Here is a 17938-nt window from a genome sequence, read left to right on the forward strand (position 1 = left end):
CACCAACACCATAGAGTGACCAGTTGCGAACCAAAACAGAAGTTAATTTGTTATGTGTTATGTAAAATGCTGCATTTTCCTTACACTTTACTGTTGAACAAGCATTTGATAAGCCTAAAAAGTGGAAAGCATAACAAAAACAATCCAATAACAGTCATTTTAACTCTCAAATAGCGTTCCAGTACATTTTTCAGTACCGTTAGATAAATATTGAAAGAAAGGAGTTCTGGGAAATTCTAGTGACCCACAATGTTTTGCCCGTTTTGCCCAAATTCTCAGCATGTTATGGCATTTAAAGATTGTGTTCAGACATTCAAATAGCATGCCACTGAAAGATTGTGAAGCCCTTTTCGATTTCTCCAAAGTCGTTCTTCAAAGCCTTTCTATGACCCGCCTTTAAAAAAAAACGGAAGTTAGAACGCATCCTAAAAATATATCAGCCCGGACAAGTCAGTCAGATGAAAAATAATCTCAAACATGTAAGCTCTAAGTGAGTGGTGCAGCTGGGGATTAAAGCTTTCCATGACGCTCCCGCTAAACCCTGTTGTAATACTCCGCTCTGAATAATATATTACCACTATGCTAGCCTAAACCAGGAAACGCTTTGTTGACATAATCCATTAGCAGGCCCTTACAATTGACAACTCGACCTAGCCGCAATGATATGACACACACACAAATACACACAAAGGAAAAACTTGATGTGTTCACAATGAGCGTGGAGATTCCCTGTCGGCCTTTCTGTCAATACATTTGTGGCCTATAATGTAGCTGTAGCCGCGGCGCATGCTAATCCTCCGCAGATAAACCGCGAGTGAATCAGAGCATTGTCCCATTGTATGTCCTGCGCTAAGCCCCGCTAACTCTTTTATATGTGCATGTGTCGCAGAGAGCACGCTAAAAGTCTAGTGTCGCTGTGTATCGACGTGACACAATGGTGCTTCAGAATATTCATCGGAGCAGTTTGGAAGAATGATGGCCAATTAGCATCGATTTCAAACAGATTGACAGAATTTGGAGTCTTTTCTGCGCATCCCGTCCTTTCTAAGTCATAGTATGTGATGATCACCATTTGATCTGTTCAAGGATAATATGTCAGATGACATGACCTTCTCAGTGGTTTTCTGGTGTGGCGTCGGAAACCACCAGCGTTACAGTAGTCGTGGCCTGACTAAAAATACTGCATTATCCAACAAATTAAAGTCACTCACTACTGCCATTTCAGGCCTTATGCGTAACTGCAGGTTCTATATTAAGCTCGTGCATGACGGCACTTCGTACCCGAATTAACACCTTTTTGAGTGACAGTGCAGGATTTTAGAGGCAGTTGTGGCGAATAGGTCTGGGCTCATTCTACACATTAGGACATGGCTGGAACATGTGGGGGGGGGAAAATACATAATTTTAACATTTTTAAACTCCGTATAGTCCTTTTAAATCCTAAATAAGCATTAAAAGGCCATGCAAAGCTGAAATCATGATCAGAAGAACTGATTTCCACAAGCAAACTAGTTTTTAGCAGGTGAATATTGAAAGAAATGTTCCCCAGTAGGGTTTTGTGACCAAAAACCGTCCATCACTGGACAAATAAGGCCTAATTTTTCCTGAAACTATAAGGAAGTGGGGCCTGGCTCCGGACGTTCCCTGCCCTAATGGACTTTTCATGAACTCATTATTGAACACAGGCTTGGTTTTCTGACCTTTTCATCTTAACATGCGCAACATCGTCCTATTCTTTTCATTTTTCTCTACTTTCATTTATATTTTGCCCAATTCTATTGAAGAACGCTGACTCCACAACTCCAGCCTAATGGTTAACATGAACGAGCTTTGGAAATGGAAATGGTGCCGTGACCCATAGTTGGGTCCCGACCCACCAGTTGAGAACCACTGCGTTATATTATGCAGGACTCATTGAATCTTGATAACAATAGAGGCTATTGTGCAATAACTACGCACAGATGAAGTTCTTAGATGAAATTAATTTGTTCTTGTACAATGTCTTCATAATTATCTGACATTAATTTCTTTACAAAAAGTGTATAATTCATTATTATTACGCGCTTTAGTTCAAATCAACAATAGATCTGACCAGATAAAAGTCATTGTGTTTTCTACAGTAAACTTTCTCCTATTGCACTTTCTAAAGTATCTCCTGTACTCGTGGTGAACATGCCTTCTCCCACGTCACCCGAAAGCGCTGACATTATTCATAGAAAACAATATCCCTGTGATTAGAGCCAGGCCTTCGGAATAAAAGAGGATTTGGAGCTTAACTTTTAAGATGCAGCTACATGACTTATGCTCGGGAGTATGGGTAATTGAATAATACATTTGCATAAGGATTACCCATGACCCGGCCAGGGAGGCTGTTTATTTCACACCGTCAGTCGACTGGATGCAATTTGCTTAGTCAGTCATTACGCAGGTGGGGGCTAATAAAGAGGACTCTTCTCAGTCATCCAAGTAGTTCTTTCCATCGATAGATGCCAACGTTTCGCCTTGAGGAAGATGGAGAACAAAACATTGGCATCTATCTAAAAACATGAGTCACATTAGATTGATTTCTTCTGGGATTCCACAGTTTTAACTCAACATTGGCGTAATATTAAACATAAACAGTGCGCCACATGATAAGGTTGTTATTAGCAACATTTCAACATATTATGTCAACAGTATAATTTGTACATTTAACAATCACATTTCCACTTAACTTGTGATAAATCTCAGTGTTTTCTGCAGTTTTGTGTCATTTAAATTATTAAGTTTACTCCTTCATTCTGATACTTTAGGCTTCTGAACCAGTAGGATGTGTTTTAAGTTTTCAATCTGTGGTAGGCCAAAGGGGCGCATAAGCAATAGGTTAAATCTGGTTCATATTGGTGTCGTTTCGGTTCCATAAAACAGGCTTATTATGACAAGTCTGCTCAGTCACAATGGAAAGTGAGGCAGGGAGATTATCCTATAAATCTCATTATGGGAAATAAGTCAATTTGAATCTCGATTGACTAGCTTATTTTTGGGAGTATTTTTTCATTGATCAGATATCTGCCATAATGCTTAGTACTTCTAAACACTAACTTAAAGTAGATATCAGATTGAAGTATGGCTTTTCTTCTTTTCAGATTTAGGTTTTGTTTCTGTCAAAACAAGACTTGATAAAAATACTCAATCAGAACCAAAAAGAGTATGACTAAAAAATAAAAAGTGAACTGTGCACTGACTGTGTTTTTTAGGTAAAATAAAGTGTTTTGGCTTCCCCTAATATGGCAGCATCTAACCTTGTAGCGACTATAATTTGCCAATATTTTCTGCAGCCCTTGTTCTCGTCTGGAGTTTAATGGCAGCTCAGTGGTCAGTAAAATCTCTGTATGAGAGGCATGTAGACGGTATAGGGAAGAGAGGAGAGAAAAACCTATTGTAAAAACACACCGGGGAGAGGCAGAGAGAGAGGGCCCAGCAGACAGACCATAATAATGCCGTCTCAATAACACATTTCACTGTGCAACAATCACCGGTCAGGCTCCACTGTGCGGCAGCTCTGCAGGGGCCACGGCTCACCAAATGTGGAGAAAGCATGCCTCTCAGATACAATATATCAGCGTCTCAGACAGGTTTTTTCTGTAGTGGATTCTATATCTAAACCCCACTCGAGCCAAATCCTCTAAGAAGCCGACATTATGCTTTTTTCCGTCTTTGTACACTTGTAAAGACACTTTAGCGGTGATATTTTTGTAGCACACCTTAAATAATGTAAAATACCATTAGGAAGCATTTGCAACACTCTTGTATTTACCAGAGCCGGTGCTGGCTTTTCTGGGGTCCTACTGTAAACATGCATATCAAAAAGAATCACACACAGTAACTAGAGCAGGGCAAAACATTGTCATATTTAGACTTTCTTTGCACAAATTGTTGTTTTTGTCCATCTCTATCTTACATGTTATAAACTGCCTCTGCACTATGTGACTTTTAAATGTTTAAGATGGATAAGATTAGATAAGATAAGATAAGAAACTTTGTTGTCTGTCCCCGGCTCTGTTTGACCGGCTCAAAACATGCACACACTCTTCCATAAAAGCACAAGGCACATTTAAAATCAATGTAGCAATAATGAACAACAGGACTATTATTTGTGAGGTGCAGCATGTTAGGTTTACGGGGATTGTGAGCTTCAAACTGCAGACGAATATTAACATCGTTACCAGAGAGCTCAAATGGTGGATATGGATGAGCGCATGGACTATAACACTTTAACCTCTTAACCCCCGCTTTCACCAAGTGCATTTTCTCTCTGATCTTCGGATCAGCTTTACCCAAATCTAAAAGGCGTGTAACATGTGAAAGCTACAAAACTCATCTAAATTGATCTTTTTCCTTATGTTGTTGGCGCATTGTCACTTTTTTGACATTTTTGGTTGCTCTTTCATCACTCATCTGTGTCTCTTTTGTGTCTTTTTTGTTGCTTTGTCGAATTTTTGCCCCTTTTTCGTGACTTTTTGTTGCATTTTCACAACCATTTCTGTTGCTCTTTTGTCACATTTCTGTTACTTTTTTATGTGTTCAGGTGGAGGTTAAGAGTTTAAACAATGCATCTGGTTCATCCAATGTCATTGCCATGTCCATATTAAATAAATAAATACAAATTAAAATATGCCCAGAGCAAATTTCCCCATTAGGAACAATAAAGTTGAATTCACTCATCTATTCATTCATTCATAAAAGTATGACGCCGGCAAATCAGATACCAGAAAGAAAACACTAAATACTTTGAATGGCGAAATGCTTCTATATCTTTTCAGTTTGTAGCTAAATCTTCAGTTTATTATAGTGTCTTTTTATGTCCGTAAGTTACCACATAGCCGATTAGCCTGCGCCATATTTGTAAACTCTAAATATGGGAAAGAAGCAGATTTTTTAACTTCAAGACCGCAGCATGTGACCAGAAGTGGTGGTGGGACTGTTGAGCTCTTTTGCCACCGTCAGGCTGGGGTTTAGGGCCCATTTTTTTAAACCAGGTGATCAGTCTTCTTAGGCCTAAATATCAAGTCCCACCATTTGCGAACCATGTTTTCTCACCACTCTAAATCTGATCCCTCTTTCAAGGACACACCGCACCTCATCATTTGTAAAAACTCCTTTGTCTTGCCTTAATTGGTTGAATGGAAAAGTCTGTAGGTGTCAGAAAAAACAAAGCACGCATTACAACTCCCTTAACTTATGCAATGTTGTTATTAGTTGCCGTGTCACAGCTTCAGGTCCGACACGGAACATCAAAGAGTCGAACGGAAGAGCGGCGCTGCTATGTCCTTGATTGCTATTCATTCATGCAACAATAACAAAGTGCGAGCGTCACCTCTGACTTTACAATGTGGAGCACGGGAGAAACGCTAGTGTCTAATTTGCTTGCAATTCAATTTGTACGTTTCATTTTCTGCCAGTGTCGGACTCGCTTTCTAAATGAGGGCAGATGAAAGTAAACTATTTCAATCATGTAGTGAAAACCCGTGCTCGTTTTTGTCCTCGTCAGTCGCACAAATGATAACTTTAAAACCTTTTTGTACAGTGGAAGACCCCTGTGCTTAGACAAACTACAACCTAGCAACATTTTTGAATGGGATTATGAATTGGGTTCCCCCTTTTTCCCCCCCATTGGTTCGTGTTAGTATATTTATAAGCAAAAAGATTGGTAAAAAAAAACTAATTTCGCTTCGGGAGGTATTTGTGGATCAAAGCTAGATATTAAACATCCCTTAAAATATTATTAAGCACAAGAATGGAAAGTTTGGAGTCTTTAGGATCTACTAGTGGAGATGTTGTTGCAAGAGTGTAAGGAAAACCTCCTTCAGAAAACGGTTACGTAAAGTCCATGCTCTGCTGTTTGTTGCATCAGCTGTCTCCAAGATAAGGAAATGACCATATTTGGACAACAGTGGCTTATCAGTCGCTTTATGGACATGGATTCCAAAACCTGGAAATTATTGTGAATGAATGTGTGTGGGGAAAAGATAAGGGAGTGGTGCAGTGATGTCTTGGAATACTCAAGAAAACATCATAAAATTGCGATAAATGAAAAAAATGTAAACAAAAAAACATTTGTAAATGGTGAGTTTAGTCTTTTTATACTCTGACATTAAAGGGGGGGTATTGTGCAAAATCGACTTTTTCAAGCTTCACATCATGTTATTATGTCATTCCCTCATTAAAAACATGCCTGAAGTGTTGCCTTGGCACATTCACGTATTTTTGAGTAATCTGTAAAAACTCTGATGGCAGCCATTTTAGTGATAGGTTTGCCTGAGTCCTCCTAGGAACGCCCCCACCTCCTGGAGACGCCTCCGACCTTTCGTCACCAGCCGAGTAACCAACCACTGCCCCTCAGCAGAACCCCCTCCCCACTGATGCCTCAGACAGGGTGTGGAGGGGGCGTGTCGGAAAGAGTCAGAAGTTCTTAAAGAGACAGAGGCCTATTTTAAGACATTCGCTACAGCCATTTTGAGAGAGCAATTTTATAAAAGGCAGTTATTTTAATTTACTGCATTTACAGACCAGCAGAAGGTTTCGTCATCATTATAGTATGATATAGACTGGTGCTATTTGATTGAACAAAGCATAATACCCCCTCTTTAAGACTAAGATTTGAAGGGAGTGAAAAAGCGAAAAATCACAACAAATTGATGTTTTCTCCTGCTGTGTCTTGCCTTAATGGGCACTTCATGTTCTCAAACGCACATATGCTGAAAACACATGTTACAATAGGACCACCATCTTTATCATCTGGTTAGTCAACCAACATGAAAGACTTGAGCCCACATTTAGCAGCTGAGGACAGCCAGGAGAGAGGGAGATACTGTAAGTGTCTCTTCATTTGAAGCAGCAGAGGCTCCAGTCCCTGATGGCCTGTGTGGTTGTGGCGTGCCCGACTTTTTACAAACCGCTCTGTACAAAGAGCGCTGTACAAAGAGCGCTGTACAAGTCTGTCCAGCCCCACTGCTCTGCTGCAACTGCCTCAGTGACCGCTGTAGCCACACGGAGCTCCTCGGGCAGCCTCCAATCACCGCGCTCCTCACCGGGGCTGTCAGTACAGCTAAAGCTCACGCACTCAGCCTGGCGTGGTTCAGTTCTACCTCAGTGATCAACGCACCACATCAAAACAATCCAAGGGTGTACCACTGATCGAAACGGCTCTACAGAAACAAGCATCATGAGATACCGGAAAAAACAAGGGAAGGGTATTAGTCTATAGTGCTGTTCACAGACATGTCACAGAGGGATTCACATAGGACTCCACACTCCGCCATTTTCTGTGCCTACAGCCTCGGACACAAACAAAGAAAGTTTCACGGCGCAGTATTGTAGCGAGCTTCTCTTTGGAGATGTATGAGAGATAGAAAAGTTCACTGACATTTTGCACGGTACAACTACACACAGGCGAAAACTGAAAAAAATGCGGAAATGGTAAAACGTAATATATATTTATACAGGCTGATCTAAAATGAAATGCAACCAAGCTTAAGAACCCTCAATAACCTTTTCTGCTCATTTAAATCTGTCCCTCAGGCACACACAGACATCCATTCACACTTGTAACAGTCTTAACAAGGTTATCATAGCTACGAAAGACGAGAGGAAATCACAAAAAAACTGTTCCAACACCCTGCTGGATCTCTTGGATCTCTGGTGCCCCTCTTGGCACCAGACTCTGCTTCGTATGTCCAAAAGGGACGGACTAGTTTCAACACGATCGCCTGATGCTGTTTGGACACATCGCTGAATGATACTGCACCTCCTCTCAGTGTGTGGTTGAGGCGTGGGCATGAATGAGCCACTCATCAGGCCGCTGTATAGTCATCAGGCTCATTTGGCTCATCAAAAATCTAAATAGTAATAAACCGTTTCGTCATGGGAGCACACACAGGCCTGGTCGGTTTTAAGCCACAGAAGTGCAAATCACGTTAGGTTGAACAAAAATCCACCTCCCCTCACATTAATTGCAATATTCTGGTTTTCACATGTGTATACTCAACCAGCACAGTTAGCACTAGTTTTTTGCTAGAGTTCCCTCGCCTGTGGCCGTCAGTCCAGCTAGAGCTCTCCCACACACCGTCCCTGGCATAGTTCGGTTCTACCTCAGCAACCGGCTACACACAAACGCACAACAACTACTCCAAACAAAGCCGCTGCACTGCACAAGCGGGGCGATACGAGGCGCTAAATCTGCCAGGCAAAGACAGCACATCCGTCAACATTGATAGACACATAACTCAGAAAGATATGAAGCATTTAATTCTTGCCACGTGGTCCCTGGCACGCCGCTGAACCGGGCACGGCACCCGAGATGATGGTTCAAATAGAAATGAACGCTGACAGCCAGAAAAACTGGATTGTCATACGGATATCAGCGAAGCTTCGGAGAATGAGAAAACATAGGGGTGGAAAAAACAGCTTTCAGTTTGGCTACGGCAAGTCAAGTAGGTTGTGTAGGGTCTTAGTTGTCCTGGAATGTCATACAGTTGGCTGGTCTGGGTTGGTTGAGTTGAGGTTTCTTAAGACGAGCATCAACAAGTGGTACTTGGAAGGTCAACCATTTTATGCAGTGGTACTTGCCGTGGAAAGTTTGAGAAACGCCACACGAGCCCATGCACTACCTGCGCACAATCCAAAAATGTACATCTTTATTTGCTTTATTCCGGCCTTTACTGTCAGTACATGGACCCATTGAAAATATCCCCCCCACAACATCCTGTTTGGACGAGCCCTGGCGTGAATAGTCAATGTCCTGCAGAAAAGTGTGCCAATGAGCAAAGTGATTTCCTTGCTAAACCTCTGGAGCGTGAACGGAAGCGCTGACTTTGATGTGGTGCATATCTTAACACGGGATCCACATACGCGCCCACGCTCCTCTTCAGTAGAATATGAGCGTGCAGCGACCATAAAGCAGGCGGCGGGAAGGCTATTGCCACGCCGGACACGACGCCGCTGAGGCCTGGGGGAGAGGGGGAGAGATGTAGCAAGAGGGAGAGACCAAAAAGTAGCAAATGATCATGAAAATGACTAACACTATGGCTGAATTTTTCGATTTCTAAAAGCTACATAAGAAATGATAAGATAAGATGAAAAAGATTTAAGCTTCTTATGATAGTTTGAAAGAGCCCCATCATATTTGGGTGGATGGTCAGACAGAGGTGCAGTTTCCCAGCAACTCAATCAGCAAATCATGTTTAATGAAAACGTCTTCAAACTAGCAAAGGGGATGTATCAGTCTTATATATAGCGCTTTTCTGCCTTCATTAGGTCCAGAGTGCTTTACAGCATGGAGCCAGTCACCCTTTCTCACTCTCATTCACACACCAATGTACGCAGACACTGGAGGCAAGGAAGGTGAAGTGTCTTGCCCAAGAACACAATGACAGTGGCACGGGCTGGGATTCGATCCCCCGAACTTCCGATCATGAGGTGACTCGCTCTACCAACCACTGTCGCCCTTGTTGCTGCTGCTGATGCGGACATTTGCACTTATTTTGCAATCCCTGCATGTGTTTTTGTTTCCAAGGGTTGTTGTTTGAGGCAGGTGAGGGGTGTGTTGTTGGGGCAGGTGAGGGGTGTATTGTTGGGGCAGGTGAGGGGTGTGTTGTTGGGGCAGGTGAGGGGTGTGTTGTTGGGTCAGGTGAGGGGTGTGTTGTTGGGGCAGGTGAGGGGTGTATTGTTGGGGCAGGTGAGGGGTGTGTTGTTGGGTCAGGTGAGGGGTGTGTTGTTGGGGCAGGTGAGGGGTGTATTGTTGGGTCAGGTGAGGGGTGTATTGTTGGGGCAGGTGAGGGGTGTGTTGTTGGGTCAGGTGAGGGGTGTGTTGTTGGGTCAGGTGAGGGGTGTGTTGTTGGGGCAGGTGAGGGGTTTGTTGTTGGGGCAGGTCAGGGGTTTGTTTTGGGGCAGGTGAGGGGTGTGTTGTTGGAGCAGGTGAGGGGTGTGCTGTTGGGGCAGGTGAGGGGTGTGTTGTTGGGGCAGGTGAGGGGTTTGTTGTTGGGGCAGGTCAGGGGTTTGTTTTGGGGCAGGTGAGGGGTGTATTGTTGGAGCAGGTGAGGGGTGTGCTGTTGGGGCAGGTGAGGGGTGTGTTGTTGGAGCAGGTGAGGGGTGTGTTGTTGAGGCAGGTGAGGGGTTTATTGTTGGGTCAGGTGAGGGGTGTATTGTTGGGGCAGGTGAGGGGTGTGCTGTTGGAGCAGGTGAGGGGTGTGTTGTTGGGGCAGGTGAGGGGTGTATTGTTGGGTCAGGTGAGGGGTGTATTGTTGGGTCAGGTGAGGGGTGTATTGTTGGGTCAGGTGAGGGGTGTATTGTTGGAGCAGGTGAGGGGTGTGCTGTTGGAGTAGGTGAGGGGTTTATTGTTGGGTCAGATGAGGGGTGTGTTGTTGGGTCAGGTGAGGGGTGTGTTGTTGAGGCAGGTGAGGGGTTTATTGTTGGGTCAGGTGAGGGGTGTATTGTTGGGGCAGGTGAGGGGTGTGCTGTTGGGGCAGGTGAGGGGTGTGCTGTTGGGGCAGGTGAGGGGTGTGCTGTTGGGGCAGGTGAGGGGTGTGCTGTTGGAGCAGGTGAGGGGTGTGTTGTTGGGGCAGGTGAGGGGTGTATTGTTGGGTCAGGTGAGGGGTGTATTGTTGGGTCAGGTGAGGGGTGTATTGTTGGGTCAGGTGAGGGGTGTATTGTTGGGTCAGGTGAGGGGTGTATTGTTGGAGCAGGTGAGGGGTGTGCTGTTGGAGTAGGTGAGGGGTTTATTGTTGGGTCAGATGAGGGGTGTGTTGTTGGGTCAGGTGAGGGGTGTGTTGTTGAGGCAGGTGAGGGGTTTATTGTTGGGTCAGGTGAGGGGTGTATTGTTGGGGCAGGTGAGGGGTGTGCTGTTGGAGCAGGTGAGGGGTGTGTTGTTGGGGCAGGTGAGGGGTGTATTGTTGGGTCAGGTGAGGGGTGTATTGTTGGGTCAGGTGAGGGGTGTATTGTTGGGTCAGGTGAGGGGTGTATTGTTGGAGCAGGTGAGGGGTGTATTGTTGGAGCAGGTGAGGGGTGTATTGTTGGAGCAGGTGAGGGGTGTATTGTTGGGTCAGGTGAGGGGTGTGTTGTTGGGGCAGGTGAGGGGTGTATTGTTGGGGCCGGTGAGGGGTGTATTGTTGGGTCAGGTGAGGGGTGTATTGTTGGGTCAGGTGAGGGGGTGTGTTGTTGGGTCAGGTGAGGGGTGTGTTGTTGGGGTCCGGTGAGGGGTGTGTTGTTGGGTCAGGTGAGGGGTGTATTGTTGGGTCAGGTGAGGGGTGTATTGTTGGCAAATAGGCAAATAGTTATTAAAATGGCAATAACAAGCATTACATCTGACTTGCTCTTACCTGTATCAACCCTGTGTGTTTGTGGACTTTAGATGGAACAAAATCCAGGAAATACATCAGAAATCAGAGCATTTCGGCAGGAGAAGAAACAGCCAATGTAATCACAAGTACTCAAAACTGCAAGCAACACAATAATACTCCAGGTATGTTTTTGCTGAGGGACCAACACGTTTTGACTGATTTCAGTTAGAATGAAATTCATCAAATCTGATTTCTGATATGCTCTTCCCTCTTTACCCCACTCCCTCCCTTGTGCCCCCTTCCCCTCCATCTCCTCCCGCTCTGTCTTTAGCAGCAACAAAGAGATTAAAGTGGGATTACTTTTGACATGTCGATTGTGATGCGCCTGCTGGGCACCGGACTTTTCTCTCATGCAGCCCCTGCACGCGCTCAATACGGCGCTCCCTCGCGGGCAGCAAAGCCCAGGTCAGCACAAAAACGTCCACATGAAAGAAGCTCGGTGCCCAAACTATTTTGGATTAAGGTCAAGTTACCATTTCACAGACAGCAGTGTAGCCTTCCAAATCAATGATCAGTTCAAAGTGTGTGTGTTTTTAAAGCCATACTCCACAACATTTCACCCAATGTGATCAAACTCTTTCTGGGTTTACGGGTTTTTACTGGTTTTGTTCTCAAAATACAATTATCCTTTCTGGGAGCGGGATAGCCTCTCCTCAGACCAGTCCCGTTACTTTGCTGGGAGCGGGACATCACCAGCTTGTTTCCATGGAGATGCTGCTGATTTGCAGTGAAATAGCATAGTTTATGGCAAGATTTGGGATGTCTTAGATGCCCTGCAGTGTGGCTTTAGAAATGTGTCCGAGCACTTTTGATGAAACTGCTAAATTAACTAAAGAATCAAGGCTGACATTACGGTAATAAAGACCCTTCTCCTGTTCTTGGGTTGGGATCTTGGCGAGGAGCACCTATAGCAGGCGGAGAATTAATCTCTTGTGCATGTTTTAGTGGGGAGAAATCAAGAGAGCGTGCGTGCAAAGGTCAAAACTACAATTGTAAAACGGGAACGGAAACGCTATCTTATCTCTTGCAAAACTTCATTTTTTTAAACAAGTGTTGCAAAGAAGCACTGGTGGCCGTTTAGGGTCGAGAGCTTTTGTTGTGACTGAAAGAGCATGTGGCAAGTGGGAAATGAGCTATTGATCAGAAATACTTTAAACCAGGGAGAGGAAGAGAGACAGAGCACATTTGTGGTGTAGAAACCTGGTTTTGGGCGCCTCAGAGCTGATATTTCATGCTTTATTATGGAATAGACACTTAATAAGTGAAGACTGCACTTTTGTTGCTTAGAGCCTCCTCTGCTGGCAGAAAGGGGAATAAACAAGAGTCAAAAAGAAGACATGAGCCACTGTTTTTTAGCTAACAGCATGCTGACCAATAGATGGCGCCTTGATAAGTGCGATTTGAGTGAAGGATGGCTCAGAATGGGTCCAGCGATGGTTTAGTGGCTTTAAAAAATGCCAAGGATACTTCTGTTTTCCGTTTACGACAAAAAAAAAAAAAGGAAAAATAGATCGCTTTGCTTCAGCCAGCAGTGGATGAAGAAATTACTACCTTGAACATTACGCAAAACTGTGTAAATGAAGCAAAATACAACAATGAAACAAAAGCTGGCACAAAGTTCAACATCTCTTTCGCCAAAATTGAACAAAAGTGCTTTTCAACCATTTGGAGGGCAACGTTAATGTCTAACTTTATTTGTTGAATGAAAGGCCTACAAACTATTTCAATCCCCCAGCAATACACAGTTTAAAGGGGACCTATTATGCATTTCTTTTTTAGCTTTTAATCATTTTCTTTCTCAAAAAACAAACCAAGAGTGGTATTTTACTTCATTCCCACAGTTCTGAGAAATCCTGTTCACCTTGTTCGTTTCATATTCAACTTCTAATCTGGATTTGGGGCAGATCAAAGCCCATTCAAATCTGTGGTCACCCATCTTTAACAGATTACGATCACCAAACATTGGATGGTTTCAGAAAGTGGATGGAGACTTTTTTGGCTCATATTTATAATTTACTGAGGGATCTGTATTTCCTCAGAAGCAGATTAAGAGATGTGTACTATTACCAAGACAGGAAAAGCAAGAGAGCACAACAACCCAGTCAGATATCAGAAAGTAATATTGCTTTATGCAAATGTATCTTTCCCTCACACTTCGCAGTGTAAAGACAAAATAACAGTTCAGAACAACCAGAAGAGGAACCAGTGGTCATCCTTTAGTCGCTCTGAAAGTTACTCTTTGAAAAAGCGTCAATGCCAGAGATGAACCCAAACCAGAGGAAAGTGATTTGTGCCGGTTGTCATCGCAGTTCCAGCTCTATAGATCGGCTACTGAGATCAAACCGTTCAATCAGAGTCATCTGTCAAACTAATGAATTACGCTGCTGCCCCCATAGGGCCAGACGCACAGCCTACAAGCCAATCCACAATCAGACTTGTGAGAGTTGACTAATAAATCCCCGCGGGCGCAGTGCTGCACTGCTGTCTCAGAACCATCGTGCGCTGCGTAAATTTCAATCATGGCCAACTGAAAACCTGTTAGCCCCAGTTAATAAAGGCGCGCGGGCTCTTGGAAGGACCGGTATCGCCACCGCTTAATGCCCTCGTGACGCGACTGGTAATTCGGATGGCCGGCTCACACCACAGTCCGTCACTCGTATGGGCTGCACAGCGCTGTCAAATAGACTTGGTACTGTGTGTGTGGATATAGGCTATAGTGAGGAAGGCGCATTGGTGTCGCATAGAACACAGGTGCTGCACATCCTCACGCGCGCACGTCCTACAGCGCCATGGATCCCCTCCGTTCTCCTCCTGTGTATACTCGCCCCCTCCCAAACCCGCAGACAGAGCTCGAGGCTGTGCTACACACCGCTCCTTCATGTCGACATCACACCCAACACAACAGTGCCACACTTTGCCGGCGGTAGTGAGCGCAGAAGAGACCCCAGACATCTCCTCCTCACGGCACTGCGGTATGTTGCGCTCACTGTGGTGAGGTACGTGCCGCACCGTCAGCGCGCACTGGAGGCAGCCGTTCTCTTACAGCCCGCTCTCATGGGTGCCAGACTGGAACCTGAACCACCTGTTTAGCTCCTACACTCGTACATTCACATTCAGGAGACTCGCTGCAGAGCAAGTGCGTTTCAAGCAGCGACGCGTTTACATAATGCACATGAACAGAACAGAGTGACCGTTTCAACTCAAGCCAAGTTCAATGAAAATGTTCAATGACGCTGCATGACAAGGCACTGAGGAGCGTTCTCCTCCATAGGGGATATTAGACAGAGCATTTCAAACAGCACAGTGCTCTGTGCAGCTGGACACGCACATTTGAAAGCACCAGTGTGCTTCAGAGACGCAGAGACCGCTGAGGTCCGGAATGTGAGAGGGAAAGGCGCATCACTCACCGATGTGGATGATAGAGTCTGACAGCACCCACTTCCACTCCTGGCTCCACAACACGGCAACAAGCAGCAGCGCACACACAACTTTCATGTTGTCCAAAGATATTTCCGACAAAAAACTGAAACCACGGCCCACTGTTGTGGGGGAGAGTTAAACGGCGAGGTGCGCAGCGGTGAGTTGCCAAAGGAAATTCCCTGAATCTTCGCAGCGGAGCTCCTCTCTGGCGCTGCTGCGCGGTGCCTCCACGGAGGCAGACGATACAAATCCTCCGGATGTCACAGACTCGTGCCCTGTTGAAATTCCTCCAAGCATTAAAACACAGCGAGCACGGCAGGCAGAGCCGCAGAAACAGCCGCCGACGCGTTCACTCAGACCTTGTGCGGCTCTGATGATGTGGCGCTTATTCAAAAGAACTATTGTGAACAGGTTGATTGCGCAGGGAGACCCGGAGCTGATAATCAGCCTGATCTTCGCGTTTGGAACAGGCGACGCAGTTCTCTGCAGCAGCCTCAACACAGCGGCAGCTCAGACCAAACCAACGGCCAAAACTTCCATCATCCCCCAGCTCTGCTTCTCCTGCTTCAGCTCCGCCGCCTCAACCCACAGGCTGCCCGCACTTTGAGGAGTGGGACAAGGCCAAATGATGGAGAGCGTTGTCACATGGCATCACCACAATATTCCCAAATTATCTCCAGTTTCTGCTGAACGCGCTCCGTGCGCGTGCGGGCAGAATAGACGATAAGGAGAAAAATAAAGACAGGAGGATCCACACAGGGTTATTCAGAGCCAAAGAAGTACACTCCGCTGTCTGCACTCCGTCTGCAGCCGCTCGTCAGCCCCAGCGCCGAGGTGGCTGTGAAGAGGAGGTCTGCGCGTCCGTGTGGGAGAAACACCGAGGGAGGGGGCGACGAGCGGGGAGCGGAGAGCGGAGAGGGAGGAGACCCGAGAGAGAGCGAGAAGCAGAAGAGCAGCCGGTGGTGGCTCGAAACTACAGCGGCTGTAATGGCATTATCACGTTTCTGTCGAGAGGGACGCGAGCTGGGCTTTCACTGCATCACTGACATCGTCTGCGACCAAGGCACAGTTTATTATTTAGCCTGTCCTTTTACTCACAGCCCACATGTCATTTGACTTTTTCCTCGCGGATGCCCTTCCTGCAACAACCAACGGCATGTGTTGTCAAAGGCTCCATACTTGAATGCTTTAGGTGTCGACTCTCTCACTGCTGTGCCATTGTTCTCTTGATCCCCATCCCCAGCCTGTGTGGAGGCTGCGGCCCCAGTGGTCTCTCTTAATCTGGCCTAGACCTTGGATTAAGGATTAGGAGGGTGTACAGTGGACAGGGGCTATATGTATACAAGGAGCAGCAGATTATTCAGTGATACGGATGCAGTGTGTATATCTTATTTTAGATTGATGTCTTGCTTAAGCTTTATGGGAATGAGACGGAGGGATTAGAAGCAGACGAGCCCCAGTTGGCAAAATATTGACTTCAACATATTTTACTCAAGACGTAAATAAACTTTGATCTAAGGAGAATAAGAAGTACAACAAATAAATAAATAAATATACAGTCCCTCTGAAATGGTTATTTTATTATTGGCATACAAACAGAAGAGGGAGTGCACACATTATAAATTGCTACTCAAGGTTCAAATGCTTTCCTCAACTTATATACATACGGGAGCGGAGGGAGCTGTGCAGGAGGAAGAGAAACGAGGAGGTGGAGGAGCTAACCAGTGCAGGACACCACGCTCTGAAACAGGGACAAAACCTCTTTTTGAGAAAACGGAACCCAATGTTTAGTTTTTTTAAGTATTGCTTTCAGTCGTGCTTGATCGCCAGGCGTTGTCATACAGAAACCTCTCCACCCAAAACAGACTTTCATAAACATATTGTATCGGATAAAAGGTGTTTCTCTGAGCCTGGATTATGCTTGTGTGATGTTTCTTGCCGAGTGGAATCTCGCCGCGGATCTTTGACTCGCGTCACCTTGAGGCTTTGTGCGCCGTTCAGTGACGGTGGGATGTTATCTGCAGCCGTGAACCCTTTCTAGTCGGAAAGGAAGCACATGCCTTCTCCACACACACACAAGTATGACTAAAAGTAGATTTTGCAGTGCCATTTTGTTTGTTTATGTAGCAACGGAAACATACAATCTTGATGACAATAAAACAATGAAATATATTACTGTACTACCACACGCTTGTGCAATAAATAAAATAGAAGTATTATTGAAAGAAATCAGCTGCCAGTCAAGTAGGCTCTTTCAAAGCACGTTCATCTACAGTTTTGTTGCAAGTGGAGGCAAAATGAGCACTGAAAAGATCAATCAAGACGTCCGGTGAAGCCATCTGGACTTTAAAAAACACTCAAGCAGACTTTACTCAGTTTAAGGCTTTATTTTCTTCCCCCATTACTGGAGTCGTGGTTGGTTTATTGATGCAAAATTAACTTATTATTCAGTCATGATAAATCTGCATTTCTCTTTTTTTGATTGAGGATGATGAACTAACAAATCAGCTGTAGAGAAGAGAGAAAATAAAGAACTGTCAGAGATCTGACAGAATTATGGGGAAAATAAACAAGCAGCCATTTCCTCAAAGACACAAGGGAATCATTCCTCTTGAGTTAATTGTTTCACTTGTTTGATTATTAATTATTATTATTATTATTATTATTATTACTACTACTGGGAGAAAGCTCTTGTTTATGTAAAATGTGTTGTACAACGAGATGCAGCCAGCGGTTAGCATTTAACAGTTCATTAATCATTGTTTTGTTAAGACGACCAAGAAACAGATAAAAAGAAAAGGAACAGAATGATGAAGAACGTTAAGATTAATGTGTGAGTAAATGGTTTATCACCATCTATCAAAAGCATTAAAATGCAAAGATCTTTTAGAATACACAACTAATAATGATTATACAAAGCGAATTCTTAAAATAAGCCTCAAATCTGGCATTTAGAAAGAGATAAAAAATGGAAGATAAATGTAGAAACTATAGCTTAAAGGCAGCCTTTGGTTAAAAATGCTCCCGATTTAGCCCTGGATCAGTCCTGACATGCACGACAGAAAAACACACCAACAGTTTTGGAGTTTGGAATGAACCTGCTCATTTGACCTGTACACCAAAAAAATTTCAGCGTTCAAATC

The 17938-nt window shown here is 44.7% G+C and overlaps 1 protein-coding gene across 4 annotated transcripts in view; it reads right to left on the reverse strand.

Moving 5' to 3' along the window:
• grid2 (glutamate receptor, ionotropic, delta 2) overlaps positions 1–15805 on the reverse strand; it is a 651170-nt gene extending 635365 nt beyond the window's left edge. For 2 of the 4 annotated variants that reach the window (XM_079551984.1, XM_079551985.1), the window contains exon 1: positions 14783–15805. In XM_079551984.1, the coding sequence (XP_079408110.1) occupies positions 14783–14870 (88 nt within the window). In that variant the 5' untranslated portion in view covers positions 14871–15805. The remainder of the gene's footprint in view (positions 1–14782) is intronic. The other 2 variants (XR_013792643.1, XM_079551983.1) reach the window with 2 other exon arrangements.
• Between the last annotated feature and the right edge of the window lie 2133 nt (positions 15806–17938).

This window comes from Gobius niger (assembly GCF_951799975.1).
Source record: "Gobius niger genome assembly, chromosome: 1".
NCBI lineage: Eukaryota > Metazoa > Chordata > Actinopteri > Gobiiformes > Gobiidae > Gobius > Gobius niger.